This window comes from Squalius cephalus, assembly GCF_949319135.1.
Source record: "Squalius cephalus genome assembly, chromosome: 7".
Taxonomy (NCBI): Eukaryota; Metazoa; Chordata; class Actinopteri; order Cypriniformes; family Leuciscidae; genus Squalius; species Squalius cephalus.
This window is the reverse complement of record NC_137128.1, coordinates 8,376,331-8,395,669: the sequence shown is the minus strand read 5'-3', so window position 1 is coordinate 8,395,669 and position 19,339 is coordinate 8,376,331. Positions and strand designations below refer to the sequence as shown.

Below are 19,339 nucleotides of genomic sequence, written 5' to 3'. Positions count from 1 at the left end.
TGTGACAAAACTCAAGTGTTTTCATACCATTCAGATCAGAAAGAAGACCGAAAGCACTTGTTAGAGGCACAAAACATCTTTTAGCGTTAGGTAAGTGCCTATTACCAACACAATCCAGTTAGAAGTTAATTAATACATCGTTCGACTGGACATAACTATTATATATATATATATATATATATATATATATATATATATATATATATTAGTGGTGGGCCGTTGTGAGACTCTTATCGGGCGATAAAAAAAATATCGCCGTTAATCTATTCTCAAAGTTGGGTTGGGAGCTGGGTCTATACTACGCAAGCTATGATGACTTTCACCTTGATATTTGTCGCTTGGGCAGCGACTGATGACGTTTCACAAGTCCACAAGAACACAAGTACAGACAAGAACGCATATTGAGAAACGGCCAATGTAAGAGACGCTGGCGCAACCACAACATTGTCCGACATCAAATGGCAAACGTAATGTAAGTGGAACGAAACTGAGCTACTCGTTATTGTGTGGTTGACGGACCGTTGTTTATCAGTTTGGACCAAAGCAGCGCGAGCCGATCGTGATCAAGCGACACTGTTACTACACAGCGCTAAGAGATCCAGTAAAGAAAGCATTTGAATTCGCCACATTAGTAATAACATTGCTGCGAGATCTAGTGAGAAACATTCACATTTCTCCATTATTAACGGATCAAACAGGGCGTGGAAGCCAGGTGTCGACAGATCTGCTACATTTACCATGGATTTACCTTAGTAACACTAACTGCAACCATGGAAGTTTGGCAGGAATAGTAGGCTATAATGCTTTCAAGTAACATTACGTTGGTTTTATTTTGACATTATGAATAAAATTGCTGCCCTCAAATGTTAATCTGAACTAAAAATAGACATTTGTTTATACTAGCCTACAATATTAGGCTACATTTAATTTTTTCCAAGGAGCTGTTTTGTTTTATATGCTCATAAGAAGAGTCTATTATAGCTCCATCATTGCTCAAAGTAAAAAAAATAAAATAAAAAAAATCATACTTTATTATGTTAGTTTAAAAAATAATAAAAAAAATCTCTGGCATTTCTTCACAAGTTCTTTTAAATGTCACTTTTAAACGCTCCATCCTGCAGCAGCTCCGGGAATCCTGCCGCAGATGGCTGATGAACCAGGACGTTGCTGAACCAGGCCATCCAACTGGCGGAGGATCAGATGGTGGCGTGCCCCGGGGTCACCGAACCCATGCCAGCAGATTCTTTCTCTCCACCTTTCCCTGTGTTTTCCCCACTCCTTCTCCCTCTAAATCCATCCCGCTCCCTAGGTCCCGAGGGGGTTTCGCGTCTGACCGTCACCCCAATGGAGGAGTGGACCTACGGTGGAGCCGACAGCTGGTCCCACATTGCCACCCAGTGGGGTGGGGCTGACAACCAGTAGAACCGCCACAACTCCCATTCCGCAACTCTCCATGGCAATTCCTTGACCTGCTTCCTGCCACTAGTGCGGCGGGGCGGCCTTGGCTGGCCTGTTGGCGTTGCGGGGACCCGGGTCATTTTATCGATCGGTGTCCGGTGATGGAGTTAGGAACACTGATCCGGGTCCCGGACACTCCGCAGGTCTTTCCCGCTCAAGCTGGCCTGTATCAGATACCTGTGAGTATTAAGGGGGGTACGTATCAGGCTTTGGTGGATTCAGGATGTAACCAAACCTCCATTCATCAAAGCCTGATTCAACCAGAGGCATTGGATAAGAGCCGCATGGTTAAAGTACGGTGCGTGCATGGGGAGGTGGTGAACTACCCATTAATGTTGGTGGCTATTAAATTTTGGGGACAAAAGATTAATATAGAGGTTGCGGTTAGCCCACACCTCCGACATCCGCTAATTTTGGGCACGAATTGGCCAGATTTTAGTGTATTATTGGGGTATTTATGTGCGGATGTCTCTTGGGAAGCGGGGAAGGGGGGCGGTTGCTCAGGTAGGAGAAGCTGAGCCGGGACCAATGGGAGATGAGCCAGGGGAACGGAGGGTTCTTGTAAGGAGAATCCTCACAGAGCGCAATGATTTTCCCCTGGAACAGTCCCAGGACGAAGCGCTCAAAAATGCCTTTGAACACGTCCGTACTATCGACGGGCAGCTTCTTCAACCAGATCGACCGCTCTATCCTTATTTTGCTATTTTAAAAGAGAAGTTGTATCAAATGATTCAAGACACTCAGTCAAAGCAAAATACAACTCAATTGTTGATACCAAAAAGCTGCCAGGAAATGCTTTTTCAGGCGGTTCATTGTAATCCAATGGCCGGGCATTTGGGACAATCAGCAACACTTATTCGTCTAATGACACGATTTTTCTGGCCAGGCATTCACAAGAACGTGTGCAGGTGGTGCGCGTCTTGTCGGGAATGTCAGTTGGTGAATCCACCGGCCAATCCAAAAGCACCATTGTGCCCGCTTCCTCTCATGCAGGTCCCCTTCGAACGAATTGGCATGGACCTCATCGGGCCATTAGGTGTACATGCATAAGTTCAAATGGTTTGTATTACCACACGCCATAAAAGAATATGACGTTTCCAGCTATGCCGACCTGGACAGAAGGACAGAAAGTATAAAGACAAAATCACTTTACAAAAAAATAAGAACATCCAGAAGACACAATTTCACACAAGGTCTCAATCCATCCCAAGTAAAATAAAAATAATTTCTACCCAACACTCAATACCCACAACTCACACTTGTGAAAGCAAGGCAAATATGTTAAGCACAGCACTCCACGTGGACACCAGTACACGATAACCATGCCAAACCCCTCCCACTTTAAAGAATTAACCACACGCACAACAAAAATAAACAGTAACACAAAATCAAAAGCTAACTAGTACAAACTTCAGAAATGATCAACTCAAAAATAAAAAAACAGTTACACTTTTGTAACTTAAATAAAAAGCAATTACACTAACAATAATCAAAACAAAAGTAAATAATCCACTCAAAAGGAACACATACAAATAGAAAATCAATTCAAGAACAATTTATACACAAAAACACAAAACAAAGAAACAAAACAAACACAGTTACAGGCACTGAGGGGAGGAAACAAAATGGCCAACAATGGCTAGATTACTTAAACTTAACGTCCCATGTAACCTACACTAGCTCAGTGCTGTGTCGGTGACTTCAACACACAACACCACAAACAAAAATAACAAAAAAGACTACGGTGAGATCCAGGCAAAACTGTAAGTTGAAACTATAACAAGGCAATAAACAAAAAAACAGGGCAGTCATGTCACTTGATGTTCATTTGGCTCCAATTAAAAGTACCAGAAACCCCTGGACGTGCAGTTAAACCTGCAGAACATGAAATAGGAAAATTACTCATAAAACACTCATTAAAAACAAACAATAAACTCCCATCATACGTACCGGGACAGCAGAGGTGGGTAGTAACCAGTGGCGGCTACTGGTCTGTCAAAGAGGGGAAGCTCATTTTCGGCCTACATCATAAAATTGTCTGTTTATTTAAAAGTAAATTCTGCCCTACGTTCCTTTTCAAGAAAATGGTCTGTGACCCTGTCGTACCAACTAGGCGTCTTTTCCAGTGACTTGACCAGTGTCCTCTCAATGGTCAGCAGAGCTAGGCTGCTTAAACGGCCTTGGCCCATTGTGTTACGGGTGTAGGACTTGAGCCGCTTTAAACCGGAGCAGCTCCTTTCTACACCTGCAGATGTAGCTCCAACAGTAAAGAACATCCATCGCCCTCTGCTGGACAATATCAAAGACCACATCAGTCTCAGAGAAGATTTGTTCATATGTGTACAATATGAACACAAACTCAAAATCCTCCAGTTTCCTCACAAAGCCTTTGGCACAATCCAGTGTATCATCATCCATTGTCGTATCTGCAATGATGTTCTCAAATGTCTGCAGGAGGCCATCATAATTGTTTGCCACAGTGCTCACTATCCGTGATGTGAAATTCCATCGAGTAGGAGCGTTTCTGGGCAACCTTGAACAGCCTGCAGACTCCAGAAAAGATGTCCTCTTTGTGGATTTTGAAAAAAAATGTGGCAAACCCAGAAAGTGATGCAAAAAAAATTCTGCACTCAGGCAAGCATTTAGCCCCCTGTGACAGCACCAGATTCAGTCTGTGTGCATAGTGTGGCGAGCAGGACGACGCCGATGGCTGTGAGAGAGCGGCACGAGGCCGGTGGCGTGATTACTGATGAGCGACACCTGCTTGACGCACCGGTCTCGTATCTCTCACGGAGGAGCGGAAGCGTAAAGGAGGAGCGACGACAATGAAGAGCGAGAGAGGACAGGCCTGAAGTTGTGTTTTGTTTTATTTTATTTTATTTTATTTTATTTTATTTTATTTTATTTTATTTTATTGTGACAGCAGTCGTCCGTGAGGGGCTGCTGTCTTTTACTTTCATTTTGTATTTATGTTATTTTTATCATTAAATATGTTTGAATGTTCGCCGGTTCCCGCCTCCTTCTTCCCATAACATCTGAACTGCGTTACACATACTGTAGCAATGCACAAACATTGCACTGGGGGCTATTGCTTTCACTTTGGCCTGCAGACCATTGAGATCTGAAGCCATGACAGCAGCCCCAACATAGGTCTGTGCCACAAGCTTATCCTTAAAATTGTAGCCCTGCATGTTCTCATTTAATAATCAAAAACGGACTGGGCATCTCGCCCCCGAGAAACATTAAAAAAAATCCAGTAAAGTGCTCCTGAATTTTACCTGCACTATCCACATAGCGAACAATGACAGAGAGTTGGGCACGGCAGGATGCAGTTGTTTCATCCACCTGCCATCCAAAAAAGGGAACATCCTGAATTTTTTTCTCTGATCTGATCAGAAACGGTGGCTGCAAGAGAAGAGATCAAGTCATTTTGAATAGTATGGGACATACCAGAAAACACAGTTGAGGACTCGAATTGTGTGGACAGGACAGAGTCATATTTAGCTAATGTTTCTCTGAACTCCCTGTAATTCCCATTGTTGGATGATTAACTACTCTCATCATGTCCCCTAAATGACAGCTCCTGCCGGCCAAGCAAGGATGTCACATCAATAAGGCAGTTTAGAAAGGCCCTGTTTTGTTTGACTTTGTTTCATTATGTTTAGCCACTTGAATGCGAGCACCTTCATTGATTGCATGTGTGGCAGGTACAATGAAATTCTTCCCGCCTGCATGTGGTTGGTTAGTCTACTCGTTGAGTTTTGTCCTATCAGTGGGTTACAGTAGCATATATATAAATGGGCTGGCTAGAGTGTATGGTGTCACGAGTTACCGCCCCTTCCCTCATTCAGGCGCCATGCAGGGTGGCGTGCGAATTCCTGCGGCCGGCATTGGGTAGAGGTTGTCCCTTTTCTGTCAAAGGGTGGGGTGAGGCTGATTCAAGCACGGCCAGTACGGGTGTTTGCATGTCAATACGGAAGCGCTTAGTACCGCCGGCGTGCACGTTGTCCTCCCAATAGACTGGACGAGCCCTCAGCTTCCATGTATATGTTTGTCTGCCTGACTGGTTTGGTTCCCAGAGATCGCACCCATAAGATGCATTAAGTACAGATTGGTCGCGTCTGCATGGGCGATTAGTTTCCGTGCAGTTGGGCTACGTGGGACTACTGTCTGGAGGCGCTGTTTGCTTTGCTGTTGACATTGAAATTGTTGTCCTTTGTGTTCGTTATTCAAGTGTGTGTGTGTGTGTGTGTGTGTGGTGGTTTACTTTTCTTTCAGTATAGTGTGGTTGTAAAGATTGTCAATGTAAGTTTCTATTAGTTATTATTGTATTACATTTTCTTTGTTTAGTTTATGATTTAAATGAAATTAAGAGTTTATGTTTGACGAACCAAGTCAATGTGAATCCTTTATTTCTTGGTCATTTCTGTCTTGTGTGACATCAGTGATTTAAATTTCTTTTTTTTTCTTGTATTAGTTATTTTTGTATTGTGATTAGAATTTGTAATATGTTTAATTTGGAAAGTGTGTTTTAACTGTGACAATTCTGAGTGTGTCTCAACTGTGAGAATTCTGAGTGTGTAACTTAATTCTGTTGTTACAGGAGCTGAGTGCTTAAAGCAGGGGCGGATTGCTGGTGGTGGTCTTTCTCACGAGTGCTGTGTCATGAGTGGCGTGTGTGTACTTGTGTGAGTGTGTGCACAGGTGTACGGAAAAGGTGACTTGCCGTGGAGGCCTTATGTGCCCTTTATCCCCTGCTCTGCCTCGGCTCCTTTTTCTCGAATTCAGATGCCACTGATTACTCAGGTCGCTCTGCGTGTGTCTTATCAAACGGGTTAATTGTTGTGTCTATATTAAGTGTCTTGACGGTTGTTCTGTGCTTTTTATAAAGTATCCATCTTAAATAAAATGTATATATATATATTTTTGTATCCACGTCTCCTGCCAATTTACTGTGAACGAACCTGTGTTGCTTTAAATAAGAAATTCCATTTATTGTCCCTGGCAAGATTCCAGGGTGGCGTAGTCGCTAGCTGATCACCTCTAAGCCCTCCGTGTCTCGCCACACATTCTCAACCCTGATCCTGCCCATGCAACTTAATCTTGCACATGCACTCACATGTTCATTGCTCTTTTCATGTCTTTTATATGCCCTGTCAAAGTTATTCAGATCTCCAAACCCCACCTTTGACCAAACAACACATCCGTGAGATGGTTTCATCAAGAGGCATGGCCAGTAGTACATTTTATTTGTCACAGCACTTCCAGTCAGCCAGCTACAGTAAATTTGTCATACCAGGAGAGCTGAAAAGACCTGTTATTTTTCCCTATCTTTTGCACTAAATCAATCTTAGGTGTTGATCTGCCCTGCTGTTTAATTCTAAGTTTTTCCTCGGAAGGAACACTTTCAAATGGCTTCGCCAAAATCAGGTCGACAATATTAGCACTGTCTGCCATCGTGTGCAGTTTCAACCCTACGACGCTAGCCTAACCTACTACAAGAATGGATGAATGAATGAATGAATGAATGAACAATATAAAAAAAATTATTAAACTCTGTAAAACTGAAACAAGGAATGTGGTTTATAATTGTGTGAAATGTATGATGAAAATTGGCTAGCAATTTCGCCAAGCAAATATCAAGAAATAGGTTGCAACAGTTTGTATTTCGATTGTACTTGAGAATCGCTGAAGCGTGAATAGCTTCAGCGATTTCTTATTGTACAAAATCGCTGTCAGTCAAAAGGAGATGCAGTCTTTTGACAGACCCTCCAATCATCACGCAGAAGCCCGGAGTCCAGGCCAGCCCACATCCTCATTCACCCCCAGAGAAGCTGAGCGTCCGTGGGCAGGACATAATCGCAGCATTTATCCAATGACTGTCTAGTTTCGAAGCACTGAAAAAAACTGTTCGAAGCAGCCCCATTGAAGTCACTGGACACTGGGCTTCAATAGGGGAATGCACTGTGACGCTACGGGAATGTATGAGAAGGAAATCGAGTCAGCCGACCTGCTGTATGTAGCTGATTCTGAACGAACTCATCTTTGAGATGAACGTTTTCTAACCCATTTTTAGTCAATAAAATGTTAATACAATAGTACATATTTGACCATTATTTTTTTGACATTATAGGGGAAGCCGAGCTTCCCTTGCAGTCTTAAAGAAATCCCCACTGGTAGTAACAAAGTACTGTATATTTACTTTGTTGCATTTACATGAGTATTTTTTGGGAAAATGTTTACTTTTAAGAGTAGATTTAAATGTGGGTACTTTTACTCTAACTCGAGTACATTTTCCTGTGCGGGTTTGTCATTGTATGATTCACTGTATGATTAGCAGTGGTGTAAAGAGTACTGACAAAACATACTCAAGTAAAAGTACCAATACATTCCAAAAGATATAGTGTGAGTAAAGTAAAAAGTACTTGTCCAAAAAACTATTTGAGTAAGAGTAAAAAGTAGTTTATTTAAAAATACTCATGAGTAGTGAGTAGTGAGTACTGAGCTGCGGATTCTACCCCCTTATAATAAACATTTATAATTAATATAAATAACTATAATAACTAACTTTATAATAACTATGCATTACAATTAATAAAGTAAAAAAAACAAAAAAACATTGTACATACTGTAATTCATATTATCTTTTGTTTGTCAGAAAGATTGAAGAATATATATCATCCATCTTTTTAAAATGCATCAAAACTGTAAACTCATCACCATTTAAATCATATTGTTTGATAAAAAAATACATTTAAAATTAGGCATAATGTATTCTGAATCTGGTCCTCCAATTTCAGTAAGGTGTTTTTCCACAGTTTTAGAGTGTCCACAACATTCCTTCACAGCTCGCACCACCCGCAACGAGCTGCCGACTTCTCCAAGAGACTCCTGCATGTCGAGCGTCTCTCTATTAAGTAAATGGGAGCGGGAATTCACCGCATTATGAACTCGTCACTTGAGGGAATTAACACTGTACACAATACCCCCAACCTCACACCAAATGTCAGACCCTGTATAGGCCAGCCTATATAAATATCATAGTATGCTATGCAGAAATGTGAAATGTACCTTAGCATATTAGAGGAAGACGCTGATATCTCGATTGAATTGATGCTTGCACTTCCAATGCAGCCACGAGTAACAGCAGATAGGCTAGTGGTTAAAGTTTTCTTTAACGACAAGACGACAAGATGTGTCAGACCAACTGCAACAATGAGCAGTTAAAGACATTTAAAGAGGAATTTAGGAAAAATGGCTGAAAAATCATCTAAACAGTAATTTAAAATATGATTTAATGGATTATCACTTTCGACCAATAAGTGGCGCAATTACAAAATTGATGTGATGTGGTCAGAGTAAGGTGACAATGACATATACAAAGTTTGGTGTCAGTATGTCAAGGCATTGCAGAGATAAAGCCGGAATAGTCATTTTGGCATCATGCCTCAACTTTGCTGCTGCAATATACGAAATCCATAACTTTTAGTCGGCACAGTCTGGAGATGATACAATTTGATTTTGGTGAAAATCAGACAAGGTCATGCTTGTGATGACATGTACCAAGTTTGGTCTGAATCCAATAAAGCGTTGTGGAGATACAGCCTTATGTCTGATTTCGCAAGCCCTACCTAAAATTTGTTTGTGCGTTTATCGAAAACTGTTTGACAAATCAACTTGAATTCCATTCCATGTCGGCATGGTCTGAAGATGATCTGGTTCAATTTTCGTGAAAATCGGAGCAACGCCATAGGAGGAGTTAGAAAAAGTAGTTTTTGGGGAAAATTCAAAATGGAAACGGAAAATGACTTCATAGGGTGCCATCGAACATGAGTGCAAATTTGGACAGTTGGTGGCGCTAGAGGGATTGAGTTGGAGACTCCAAATTTGCTATGGAGACAGTTCAGATTGTCGTCTATCAGTGTGCCAAATTTCATAACTTTCCCGCAAGCGGTTCTATGGGCTGCCATAGACTCCAAGAGCGAAAGAAGAAGAAGAAGAAGAAGAACGGGAACAGATACAATAGGTGCCTCCGCATCTTCGGTGCTTGGCCCCTAATAATAGAAAACAATGAGATGTTTCAAAATATTGATAGGGTAAGCTTATCAACATGAGACTGTGTCTTGCACAGAAATAATCTGAGGATGAAGCAGGTCTACAGGGTGCCATTTGAACGCAATTCAGAAAGAGTCAAAGAATTGCGATATAACTATGTGCAAGTGAGTCCTATACAATCCCACAATTGATGCATACTCTCAACACGCTATAAATTATACATATTTCAGTACTGTAATCATAATGATTGTGCTTCACAATAGTGACCACTCCATGTATTTTTCAGATATTGTCATGTGTGTTTCCTTGAGCTAGAGGTGGCTGCAGTGGAGAACCAGTTCATCTTCATTGATGAGGTTGGATTCAACCTCACAAAAAGACGAAAGAGGGGAAGGAATATCATCGGCCAGCGTGCCATTGTTGAAGTCCCTGGCCAGCGCGGAAGGAACATCACAATGTGTGCAGTGATTACCCACCAATTACCCACCACGGCGTCATACATCACCATGCTACCCTTGGCCCCTACAACACTGCCCATCTGATCACATTCCTGGACACCCTACACAACACACTCATTCCACCAGATCAGAGAGACGGCCCAGAGCAGCTCAGGTACGTTGTCATTGGGTCAATTCTCCATTCCTCAATCCTATTGAGTTTTCTGTTTTCTGCCTGGAGATGGAAAGTGTATGACCGAAATCCACAAACGTGTATACCCCTTCTCCAAGCTATGGAAGACGCATGTGCAGATATAGCAGTTGATGTTTTCATGGCTGGAATCACCATGTTAGGCGATATTTCCCCCACTGCTTGGCTAGGGAAAACATGGCTTGTGATGTGGATGAGGTGCTGTGGTCAGACCGAAACAGAAGAAAGGATGCAGCATAGTTTTGTTTTTTTTGTTTGTTTTTTTACTGTAACTGTATACAATAAATTATTCTGTTGTTTTGTATGTAGACGACTGTATGTGCAACTTTATGTTGGTTGGGATGTACACTGTGTACATTGTTTTTGTGGGAAAAATAAAATATATTTGTTACCGTGTATTTGTGTGTTCTGAGTATAAAAACAATATTCTCAAATATTTTACAACACACTTATGTATGTACTGTCTGTAGTAAGTGTAACACTAAACAAAAAAAGGCCTAAGTCATTATGATGAATGGAGAAGAAGTGTTTTCCATTCATCATAGTGTTTTACATTGAGCACATCAGTGTTCAACTGGTTCTTATAAATGTCGATTCATATGATGGTTTGTGTGTGTCATTTGAAAGCAAAATACCATTTTGAGAAGAAATAACATAGTTTTGAATGTAAAGTTTCATTTTGCAGGAGAATTGAGGGGTTTTGCCCATTGTGTGTGTTTTTTTGTTTTTTTGTGTGTATAGACAGTTCCAGGATTTTATAAATGGGGGGGCACAGGGGGGACTAAGAACCAGTCTGGGGGGGGGGGGGGGCATGGGAAATCAGAAAATAAATTCAACTGGAAATAAATTCTTGTTTCGAAAATATTAAACACGATTTCAAATATCCTGGCAATGCCCAGTGCCCTAATATAGATGGTATTAAATGTGGCACTGCACAAGAGCCTGAAGCATCATTTTGTAGGCTATTTTGCATAGATTGGACCACACAGTTTCGTTCTAATAAATAAACATCACATAGGCATTAATTAGTCATTTAACATGCTGCATTCTCAACACAAACGTTAAATACATGTGTGTTTGTGTGTGTGTGTGTGTGTGCAAACGTTATCTGCATGAAATTTGTCTCTGACATGGTTTCTTCTTAAATAAACCTTGGATGTCCTGTCAAATGCCTTTTCTGTGTTTAAGGCAAATTTTTTTTTTAAATCACCGGATCAGACCGATTAGTATGAGAAGAGTATAAAACAAGCGATGAAGATTATTAAAAGAACTACGAACTTAAACAAAGCCGGTCTTATTCACTAGTTTTTTCTTTCTTTTTTTTCATTGTCAAAACGATCCCCATATTCACATGGCTCCGCGAAAACGACTAAAAACGCTGTATTCTGCTGCTACTGGCGATGAAATACTATAGACTGAACACGTAATATACATGTTCATGATGTCATCGTCTTCAGAGATTTGATTTTTTGTCGTTTACACAGAGACCATTTTCAAAAGTTTGTGTTTAAACCAATGGCCAAAACGCATTAAAAGGTTTACATTTTTAGTTGGAAATGGTGTCATGTAAACAGCCCCTTAAATACATTGTGATACTGAGGAGATGGCAAACAGGTTTGATGATCTGATGAGTGTCCATGGCAACTGATGAGTGGCGGGAAAATCAAACAAAGTTAATCATCAACACGTTTGATGAATGAAAACAAATGTTCCCTCAGGACAGAAGACAAAATGACTGTTACCAGTCCAGTTTATTCCAGTTTGGCAAACCACCAGCAGTTGGTTACTACCCAGCTGTGTAGTTTATGAGGGGGTAAATCATTTCTACTGAAATTTAACCCAGCAGTGGGTTACACAAAACTTGAAAATAACCCAACAAAATGACCCAATAGACAGAACCCAGCGGTTTGGATAAAAAAATAACCCAGCACAGCCCAGTAATGATGCTTTTAATGTACTTGCCGTTAAATACTATTATTTGATTTAGACTGTTTAATTTCCATTCACTTCCTAAATTACCAGTATATATAATTCAATAATTTATATAGCCTAAATAAAATATATAAATTACATTTGCTTGAAATGGAAATAACCCATAATGAGCTAAAATTATCCCCACGTTTAGTCAGTGTGAGCAGAATTTGGGTTAAATTGTGCAACCCAACCCTGCGGAGTTAAACTGTTTAACTCAACTTGCTGGGTTACTTTAACCCAGCAGTTGTTATGTCCAATATTTACCCAGCTAGTGCTGGGTTGAGAAATGGGTTGTTTTTAACCCAGGTATTTTTGGAGTGTAGGATCTGTAGAATGGGTTTGCCAAAACAGTTAACCAAAGAAAATAATTTCTTGTTGCAGTATAATTGATTTATCTCAAACGATAACCTCAATGTTAGAAATCTGCGTGAGCATGTGTGTGAGACAACATTTGAGATATGTTAACAAAGAGCAGCATGGATTACTATGAATAATCCAAGGAATAATTGATTGCGTAATCATCAAAATGCTTCTGGAGAAGTACTGGGAGGGAGACAAAGCGCTTTTCCAAATGAGTCTGTAAGGGTGGATTCCTGCAGTTATTCAAGCTGTAAGACTTGCCGAATGACTAAAGAAATGTTATTAGCAAGATGGGAGAAAACTTCACATTTCTTGTCTATTCCACCCACTGCCACTTATAGGCTACCAACGACGGAAATAAGCGCAGTTACAATAGCTTAATATTTGTTAATATTAAGGTTTAATGACAAAATATGGTTATGGTTACACTTAAAATAGTTACAAAATAGATGTATGAGATGATGATAACTTATACCAATAATCTTACCCAGCATGTAAAATGTTACCTGAGAGAGAGAGAGAGAGAGAGAGAGAGAGAGAGAGAGAGAGAGAGAGAGAGAAAAGAGGAGGAAAAAGGAGAGAGCCCCAAGAATAAGAAGAGAGCCCCAGGAAAGGGACAACAAGCCCCTACCTGTTTAAGTTTTAGATTTCCTTCTGCACAAAGAGTCCTAAACCCACCCCTTTCTGAACAGACATAAAAGTAACGGGAGCATTCTTTCTGTATAGTCACTCAGTTCCTGACACAGGATGAATCTGCAGGTCTCCGTCGTTCTTCTTTTCATTTCTCTCACTGGAGGTACAGAAAACAGCAAGTATTTAAATGTATTTGCTAATCATACTGTAGAGCGCTAACTCAATGTCTCTCTCTGTAAGGTTATTCTCTCAAGTGTTTATCCTGCACACCTGATATGACGGGTTCCTGTGAAACAAAACAGGAGACATGTGCAGCTGGAGTTTCTATATGTTCAAGCACTACAGTGGAACAAACCATCGGTAAGTCCAATATAATGTGGAAATCTGCTGTATAAGTGATACCGCTGGAGAAAAAGTATAGGCTACTTGTTAACTGCTAATTTTTGAATTGTTTTATTATCTTACTATATTGAAATTTTTTACAGGTTCCTCTAAGGTGGTCGTCACAGCTAAAGGGTGCGCACCTGAATGTCAATCAGGGACTGCAACGCTACCAACTGGAGGGACAGCGACTATGAGCTGCTGTAACACTGATCTTTGCAATGCAGCAGGTATTGGACTTTGTTTGATCATGCGCTAGCAGTTTGATTTCATCCACAGTAACTTGAAATCAGGAAATTATACAAACAATAATTCAATATGAAGAAGTGATTGTTAATAAGCAGCACAATATCAAAAGTAGTCAAAAATAGTGTAAAGCTATACCTACATGAAAAGGAGAAGCTTATGAATTAGTCTAGTACTTTCAGAGTTTTATTGTTTTTTAAAAAACTGTGAGAAATTGATCAACAATGAACATGCAGTTTTCATAACTATTATTATCAATATTATTCTAAGTATTAGTAGTGGAGTGTTAATAATACTAATTTCCTTCCTGTCTTGATTAGATGGAGTGTATAAGGGAAGCTTCCTCTTGCTCGTGTCTCCTCTGCTCTTCTACTTCCTGTTTCACTGAGTCCAGCTGAACTTCAGATTCTACAGCAAAGACCATCAAACAAACTCAATATGATACACAATCTGAATAAAGCTTGTTTGTTGCTCTGCTGTTATTAGGTTTAAGGAACTGAAAATATGTACTTTTTTAACATAAAATTACTGCATTAAAACTACTTTCTTCCTTGCATAAAGGAAATGTTACTATAGAATGTATTAAAGAATTAAAGAAAAACTTTGCATTTTTTGTGTGATGAACATCCGTAATAAAATATTTACTCGAAACTCATGATCTGAAAGGGCACAGCAACTAAATCACCTATGTTGAAGGTAAGGTTTAGGTTAACATTACATTAGCCAAACAAGCTAGCCAGCTACATCTGCCTTGCTGATTGAAATACATCTGTTTATCCAATTACATTTTTGTAAACACATGCAGGACATTTCATGTGAGCATGCAATGCACTTCATTATATATATATATATATATATTATTGTTATTATATATATATTTTTTTTATTAAACGCAATTCCAAAGCAGCAATTTACATAAGATTTTCACATAAAAAAAAATATTTTTTAAATTTTAGACATCAATTTTAACTTCTTTAATCTACAAAGACATCATAATTTTACAATCCATAAAGTTATGAGTTGAAGAGGTGGATTTTGGAATAAACTGCTGCTTCAATGTATATCTAATGAGTGATTGTAATCAAGGTATTAATCAATATTTTCTAAATATCAAATGAGTTTAATGACTTCTCTAGGCTAGTGAGATTTTACTTAGTTATAGAAGTTACCAGTGTGAAATGTTATTTTCGTGTATTCTCTAATGTCTGTATTTAAATATTTGACTGGAGCTGATGTCAGGAATGCAGTAACAGTGCTTGCTCATTTAGCCCATCTTCCAGAAATTAATTATGGAAAGATGTTTTGGTTGAGAAAGGTCTCCAACAAGTGTTAAAACCAGTGTTTGGAATAACGCCGTTTAAAAGAACGGCGCTAGGTAACAAGGTTATTTTTTTCAGTAACGGGGTAATCTAACTAATTACTTTTCCCCTCATTACAACGACAAAAATCGGTGTTGCCTACACCGAGTTATTCTATTTTTAAAATTTGCACCCTGTTGACTTCAATGGGGCAAGTTTTAAACCTGCTTTTAGCCTCTTAACATCCTTGATGTGTCATTACAAGTGCACAGAAAATGTGAGTGATTCCTTGAGAGTGAACACGAGTGAATCTGACTGCAGTAGATGTAAAAGATATGTATAAAAATGATGTTATTTAAGCCAGCGCAAATACCTGTGTTTACATCCTGTTTTCGGTTGAAGTCCAAAGTCGATTTTTAGTTAGGTTTAGTTACCTATGATCACGCGCGTGAACTCGGCAATCGACTACTTTGGACTTCAACCGAAAACAGGATGTAAACACAGGTATTTGCGCTGGCTTAAATAACATCATTTTTATACATATCTTTCACATCTACTGCAGTCAGATTCACTCGTGTTCACTCTGAAGGAATCACTCACATTTTCTGTGCACTTGTAATGACACATCAAGGATGTTAAGAGGCTAAAAGCAGGTTTAAAACTTGCCCCATTGAAGTCAACAGGGTGCAAATTTTAAAAATAGAATAACTCGGTGTAGGCAACACCGATTTTTGTCGTTGTTCTCTGTATTGACAGCACTCCAAATGTACAAAAAAATGAGCTCAATGTTAAAATTGACCGGAGTTCTCCTTTAACATTACTGGACGTTAAATGCGGTGTGTTACTATGCATTGATTGAATAAACTGTGTAATCCGAATGCACCCCTGGCTCACACAGCTAGTGAGGAGGTGGGTTAATAACGAGGTAAGATGACACATGCTGAAGTCAACCGTATGATAGGCAGGTGTGTTGTTAAAAGTATGTTGCCATTATCGACGGTGGAGGATGATTCATTCCGAGCCATTATTGCTAAAATACCTAGGAAAGCAGGGATCTGCACGCCATGCTCAAAGACGTTTGCTAAATACCTAGATGCTGAGTATGCCAAAATGAACACAGAGCTTAAAAAGAGTTTTGAAGAGTTGGACTTTTTGTCTACAACTGCAGATATTTGGACTGCGCACAACCGCAGTTACCTCAGCGTGACTGCCCACTGGTTAGATCCACACAGCCTAGAGCGAAAGAAAGCAGCCTTGGCCTGCAGACGTTTCAAGGGCCGTCATGCGTATGACAGCATTGCTACTGAACTGGACAATATCCACTCATCCTTTAGTATTTCTAACAAAATCACAGCTACTGTCACAGACAATGGTTCGAATTTTGTGAAAGCCTTTAAAGTTTACCAGCCCATTCAGGGTGATGACTCTGGGGAGGAGGATGATGATGATGTGACTTTTGTCGACCTTCATGATGCCTTACAAGACATGAATGTGGAAGAGGATGTGGAAGAGGATGTTGTGACTTTGCCACCACACCACAGATGTGCATCGCACACAGCAAACCTTATTTCATGCTCTGATGTGGACAAGTGGCTACTTTCAAGGCCAGACATAAAAGCTGTGTACAGAAGTGCCACCTCCAAATGCACAGCTTTGTGGAACAAGGCCAGCTGTTCCACAGTTGCTGCAGAGATTGTGGATGAAGTGCTTGAAAGGAAGCTCCTTGTCCCATGTACGACCAGATGGAACTCCTTTCATGATGCCGTTGCTTGTGTCTGTGAATTCCCAATCGCCGAGCTGAACACCATTTCCTACAATTTTGGGTTGAAGGCCATCACAGATCGGGAGTACCTGTTCCTCAGGGAATACTGCACAGTGATGAAGCCACTAACAGTATCCCTTGACATTCTTCAGGGCGAAGACAACTGTTTCTATGGCACCCTTCTACCCACACTGGAGACATTGATCTCCAAGACCCTGGACTTGAAGACTGGCCTCCAAATCCTTGGTGACCTTCCAGAGGCTGTTGTCAAGGTAAGAGCTAATATTTCTTCAAATACATTGAATACATAACGCAATTAACGCAGCACTTTTTTTTTTTTGCCTCGTTTTAATGACTTTCTGTTGTGGCTGCTATTGCGACGGTGCCGAACCAAGTCACCCTGTCATGATGGAGAAGTACAAGGATGGAGTTTTAGGAGGAATGTTTGCATTTAAAAAGTTGCCTGATGGTGCGTTTGACAAAACAAAGATGATGTGTACAATTAGCAAAGCTGAATTCAAATACCATACCAGTTGGTTTGAATCTGGATGCACCGAATTTTCGGCCGCCGAATGGCATTTTCAGTTTTTGGCCAAAAGAGAAAAAAGGGCTGAAAATATAAGCCGAATATATGCCGCCCATCCGTGTTCTGCGATCAGGTTTCACGAGCGGGTTTTTTCCGCTCCGTGTGTGAGCCGCACTCTCCGTTTTGTGTGTGTGTGTGTGTGTTGATTATTGAAAAAGAATAATATATTGATATATAGGGCTATTTTCTGTTCCTTTTTTTCCTGTGTTGTTTAATTTAATTAAAAAAAATGTTAATAGATTCCCAGCCCTAGTTAAAACATATAAGGGTCATTGGAACCAATAGTTTAAGAGACCATTTCTTTGTTAAAGCTTTACTTTATCGTTTTATATTAAAGTGTAGCTCTCCTTGAGAGAAAGAGAAAGAATTCTCAAGAAAGAATCTTGATTTTTTGAGAGGACTCTCCTGTTTAAAGTTAGAGTCAAATCCAACCTTGGAAAAGTTGTGTGTCGTTGTGTGTTTGTTAGTCTTTTTGGTTACAGGTTAAGGAACCACTGGCATTGGAGATTGACTGAGTTGTTGTTCTGGACCATAGACTGTAAAAAAATATGGACAACGCCCCTTCGCTCTCTTCCATTGGTGAGAACTGAAGCCGCCAGTGTCCCGATATGGCGCTGACATCTTGGAACTTGAGTCTGCGCAGTAGCGATCTCGGGACCAGACCTGCGCAGTAGTGAGCAGGAAGTAAAGCCGCGAAATCAACGCTCTGCCCTCACTCTCGCACTCTCGCACTCTCACTCTCTCCCTGAGTGCACTTTTAAAAAAAATTGATTGCAATACGACAAGAGGCTTGTTAAAATAAAGTAAATACAATCTCCTCAGTCCTCCGAAGATCCCGAAAAAAAAGTCTGTTGGTGCTTCAGTGAGTACTTCTCTCAGAGAACCTGTCAATCACAGCTGTCAATCATGACGTCACACCACCGTTTTTATAGCATCACGTAACTAACTAAAAAACAACTTATTTTAGAAACAGACACTTGAACTTACATCAGCGTGATAAAAACGACAGCAAATGAAAGAAACCACCTTTGTAAAAAAGATATTGGTCTCACGTCCCGTTAAATAACACGGGGAGGTGGGGTTTATGACCTATACTAGGACCAGTCACTGGGGGGCGATCGAGATGTTTTGGCTTCACTTTTCAGGGCTTGTGCGGCACGTTTGTTCTGGACATGTTGGCCCTCAGCAACCCAAATCTGTGACCAGGAAGGTCACGACGTGCCTAACTTCAGGGTCCGAGTGTCAGCCGCATAATCGATGGAGATATGCTTCAGTCTATCTGTATATGTGTGGAAAATTAATATGTTTATCTATTTTTTAGCCAATCAGAAACTGCAACCTGAAGCAAGGACGTAGCTTAGACCTTGGTGAAGGGTATAACTGCTGTGATCTTTGTAACTGTAGAGGAGCAGCCTACGAACTCCTGTGTGAGTTTTGAAGCTGACTTCTGCTGATGAAGCTGCAAACTCTCTTCAGTAAAACTTTTCTTCAATATATTATAATTCTGACTCCGGGTCTTCATTCCTCATATCTGGTTCTGGGTCTTTGACTGTAAATCCCCTTACAGTGTAATAAAGTGAAAAAAGTACAACCACCAGAACCAATCTATTAGCTCATTAAATACATTACATGTAGTTTGGATAAGTATTGTTAAAGGAGAACTCCGGTCAATTTTAACATTGAGCTAATTTTTTTGTACATTTGGAGTGCTGTCAATACAGAGAACAACGACAAAAATCGGTGTTGCCTACACCATGTTATCCTCTTTTTAAAATTTGCACCCTGTTGACTTCAATGGGGCAATATTTAAACCTGCTTTTAACCTCTTAACATCCTTGATGTGTCATTACAAGTGCACAGGTCATGTGAGTGATTCCTTCGGAGTGAACGCGAGTCAATCTGACTGCAGTAGATGTGAAAGATATTAATAAAAATGAT

General features: G+C 40.2%; 1 protein-coding gene across 1 annotated transcript; it reads left to right on the top strand.

Annotated features, from left to right (window-relative positions):
* Positions 1-13,205: 13,205 nt before the first annotated feature.
* On the top strand, positions 13,206-14,486 carry LOC307161615 (uncharacterized protein). Its single transcript, XM_079876470.1, has 4 exons — positions 13,206-13,291; positions 13,369-13,488; positions 13,614-13,739; positions 14,076-14,486. The coding sequence occupies exons 1-4, from the start codon at positions 13,243-13,245 to the stop codon at positions 14,141-14,143; spliced, it is 363 nt and encodes a 120-aa protein (XP_079732596.1). The 5' UTR covers positions 13,206-13,242; the 3' UTR covers positions 14,144-14,486.
* Positions 14,487-19,339: the final 4,853 nt, after the last annotated feature.